Source organism: Orycteropus afer, unplaced genomic scaffold (assembly GCF_000298275.1).
Source record: "Orycteropus afer afer isolate SDZICR_OR568_19922 unplaced genomic scaffold, OryAfe1.0 scaffold00217, whole genome shotgun sequence".
Classification (NCBI taxonomy): domain Eukaryota; kingdom Metazoa; phylum Chordata; class Mammalia; order Tubulidentata; family Orycteropodidae; genus Orycteropus; species Orycteropus afer.
This window is the reverse complement of record NW_006921804.1, coordinates 5,626,448-5,630,243: the sequence shown is the minus strand read 5'-3', so window position 1 is coordinate 5,630,243 and position 3,796 is coordinate 5,626,448. Positions and strand designations below refer to the sequence as shown.

Below are 3,796 nucleotides of genomic sequence, written 5' to 3'. Positions count from 1 at the left end.
GGAGACTCTGGGTGGTGTAAATGGTTAACATGCTCAGCTGCTAACCAAAAGCTTGGTGGATCAAGTTCACCCAGACACACCTTGGAAAAAAGGCCTGGAAATTTACTTCTGAAAAATCAACTAATGTAAAACCAATGGAGCACAGTTCTACTGTGACACACCTGGGTTCACCCTGCGCCTGAATTGGCTTGATAGCAACTGGTGTTTTTATTTTGAAAGAAAACAATGAAAAGGACAGCATCATCTAATATACTTTATGTAACTTTGCTCCCTTCCAAATCCTGTGAAATAGGTATTACTATTTCCTTTAGATAGACAAGGTATGCTTGTTCATTCAACAGTCAATAAATATTTACCAAGTGTCCACTATGTGCAGGCACTGAGTAAGGTGATGGTGACACAGCTGATAAGTTGCAAAGGAAGCACCCAAACCCACTCATGTAACCTCAAGTCTATGACATTCCAGTGCTGCCTGTCAGGCTGAGGTCAGTGTTCTAGCACAAGACCACAGAACACCAGAGCCAAATAAAATATTGGGGAAAAAAAATCACACTTTTTAAACAAAATACCTTAAAAGCAGCAAGTACCAATGTGACAAGTTTGAAATCCTCATCTTAGCTAAGCCTATCAAGTTTGCCATGTGCTAAAAACAAACGTAACTTCACTTAGTAAAAAACTGAAAGTTGCACTACATACCTATTAAAACAGCTAAAATAAAAAATAGTGATAATTCTAAATGCTGGCAAGGATGCCTAGAAACTGGATCTTTCCTATACTGCTGGTGGGAATGTTAAATGGGACAAATCAAAGTAGCTCTCATTATCCCATTAGTTACAGCAAAGCCCAGGACTGGGTGCTGGAGGCTTGTGCACAACCACAGGAACCTTCACAACCTAGTGGGCAGGGCAGAACCCCCCCCCATTAAAGTCCACATGAAATCCTGGGGAGAAACTTGTGGCAAAAGAATGGCAGGTTCTCTTCTAAAGTTCTAAGGGTTTCCAGAGCAATGGAATCCAAGATTTCCAGTATGACTTTTACTTAGGCCACCTCGAGAGTCTGGACCTATTCCTCAAGCATGCCCCTCTGGCCAGAAGTTTCAGAAACAATGTCTGCCATCCACTGTGGCTGGCCGTCCCCGCTGGCCAGCCTGCCACACAGTTGCATCAGAGAAGGGGCCAGTCATACGCTAGGCTGCCAATTTCAAGAATGCCAAAATCTTCATGAAGAGGCCACCCTGTGCCTGCAATCCAAGGAGGTGGGGCTGACAGCCATGGGTCACGTAACTATGAAAGGCTGGCCCAGATCAATAGATGACTCAGAGCTCTCAAGAGTATAAAACTTGGGGAGCTCTAGTGCTCCTCACATCACCAGCATCTCTCTTCACTCATCCTTTCTGGTGCTTCAGGTAAGGAGGGTTCTGCTGGCTCTCTTGACTTCCCAGCTGGCCTTGCCCAGGCCTGCAGAAGCTGGTGGACCTGGGGATGGTCAAGGTCTCTCTCTCTTTGAGGAGTTACAGGACCTCTGCCTTCCCAAGAGCACTCAGAGCATAAAGGGGATATAGGTAGAAAAGAGAGGGGAGGGATGAGTTTCTGTTCTGCAGATGGTCTTTCTGATCTTCTGAGCCGAATATGAACTCTGCGAAGAAGAGCCTATCTCGTGCCACTGTGGCATCTCTGCAAGGGCAAGCATGGTGCTGGGCACAGAGGGGCACTGGTTCAAGGGTACCCTGCACATGGGCTGGATGGCCTTTCTGAACTTGTCAGCAGGACCTTACTCTCAGAGAATGGGAAGAATGATTCAGAGAATACTGCAGATAGGTGGGATGTTAGGAGCTAATTCCTGTTTTACAAAGGCAGTTGTTCTGAGTGGGAAATGCTGGGATACAACTTCCTACCACTTGTAGTCCCTTCTATCGGGCTTAATTTGAACAAATCATAAAAGAGATGGCTGATATCTTTTGGTCAGAAATATCAGTCAGATGGACCCCCAGGGCTTTCATGGTCTTTTCCCTGTCTCCACAATAGAGCCTGCCTTTTAGGGTTAAGTGGCCACTGGGTCCTGGCTTAGCTCAATGCCCCAGGCGAAGAGTTTGAACTAAGGGATTCTGCAAGGAATGGGAGTACAACAACTCTCTGACACTCCAACAAACCCCTCTGTTTTGCTGGTATTGGGGGAAATTCCCCAGTCTGAGTAGAGGTTTCCGATAACTTCCTATGTGCATTCAAAGAATAATGTTGGGATTGGAGGAGACCTGGAAGATGAAGTGTTCCACCCTCTTCATTTTACAGATGAGGAAAGAGTCTCAGGAGTATGGGTGAATTGCCCAAAATTTACACAGGAGAGATGAGAGGCAGAGTTAAGCCTAAGAGGTGGGAAAAGGAGACAAACGGGCACCCCCAACTGGACTGTTTAAAGCTTGATGCAGACTTCCTGCAAGGATACTCAAGTATTTTCTAAAAGGAGCCACTCTAGGAGTCCCTGCTGAGAGCACTCCAAGCATCCTAACATAGCATGAATCTGGTCCAGGCAGCACAGCTCCCAAGGTGATGGGTGTTGCCATAGATGTACCTGCCTCCTTCACCTCATCCTTTTGAAGCTGGTCCAGTAATGCTCTCTGCTCTCTTTCCAGGGTCCTTTTCCCCACTAGACAAGATGTCTCACCAGAAAAAGCAACCTACTCCCATACCCCCAGTGGGCTGCGTGAAGATCAGTGGCGGCGGCGGTGGCTCCGGAGGCGGCGGCGGCTCCGGCTGCGGCTACTCCGGCGGCGGCGGCTCCGGCTGCGGCTACTCCGGCGGCGGCGGCTCCAGCTGCGGCGGGGGCTCCTCCGGGGGTGGAGGCTCCGGAGGTTGCGGAGGCGGCTCCGGAGGGGGCGTCAAGTATTCCGGAGGCGGCGGCGGCGGCGGCGGCTCCAGCTGCGGCGGGGGCTCCTCCGGGGGCAGCTCCAGCTGCTTCTCCAGCGGCGGCGGCGGCGGCTCCATCTGCGGTGGCGGCTCCTCCGGGGGCGACTCCTGCTGCTTCTCCAGCGGCGGCGGCGGCGGCGGTGGCAGCTCGGGCTGCGTCCCGTCCGGGGGCGGCTCCTCCGGCGGCCAGCAGGTCCAGTACAGCTATGGAGGCGGCTCTAGCGGCGGCGGCTGCGGCGGCTACTCCGGGGGCGGCTCCAGTTGCGGGGGCGGCTCCTCGGGCGGCGGTGGCTCCAGCTGCGGCGGCGGCGGCTCTTCCGGCGGCGGTGGTTCCAGCTGCGGTTACTCTGGCGGCGGCGGCGGCGGCGGAGGCTACTCTCAGCAGACCACCCAGACCTCGTGCGCGCCCCAGCAGAGCTACTCCGGAGGCGGCGGCGGCTCCGGCTGCGGCGGCGGCTCCTCCGGAGGCGGCAGCGGCTGCTTCTCCAGCGGTGGCGGTTCCTCCGGTTGCGGCGGTGGCTCCTCTGGTGGCGGCGGCGGCTCCAGCTGCGGCGGGGGCTCCTCCGGGGGAGGCTCCGGAGGTGGCAAGGGCGTCCCTGTCTGCCACCAGACCCAGCAGAAGCAGGCACCTACTTGGCCCTGCAAATAAGGCCCCTTGGACGCCCCGGAGGCGCAGGAGCTGGAAGTGTTCTTCGTGGGCGCAGATGGGCTTAGCCCTCTCATGATATTGCCCTGAGGTTTACAAACCCCTCATGTGTTACAGATCTAGAAGAAGCCATTGAGCTCGCAGTCTGCATCTTGTTCAGCAGGTTTTCATCCTTAGTTTCTGTACAACCTCCCAACCCCAATGCATCCTCAGTCAATAAATTTGCAATTCATGAGACTCTCTAGTT

At 53.5% G+C, this 3,796-nt stretch overlaps 1 protein-coding gene across 1 annotated transcript; it reads left to right on the top strand.

Moving 5' to 3' along the window:
• Nucleotides 1–2,652: 2,652 nt before the first annotated feature.
• On the top strand, nucleotides 2,653–3,552 carry LORICRIN (loricrin cornified envelope precursor protein). The gene has a single exon (XM_007948629.1). The coding sequence runs from the start codon at nucleotides 2,653–2,655 to the stop codon at nucleotides 3,550–3,552; it is 900 nt and encodes a 299-aa protein (XP_007946820.1).
• Nucleotides 3,553–3,796: the final 244 nt, after the last annotated feature.

What these genes read in the sequence shown, in the direction of transcription:
- LORICRIN (XM_007948629.1), top strand. Translation starts at nt 2,653, where the DNA reads ATGTCTCACCAGAAAAAGCAACCTACTCCCATACCCCCAGTGGGCTGC.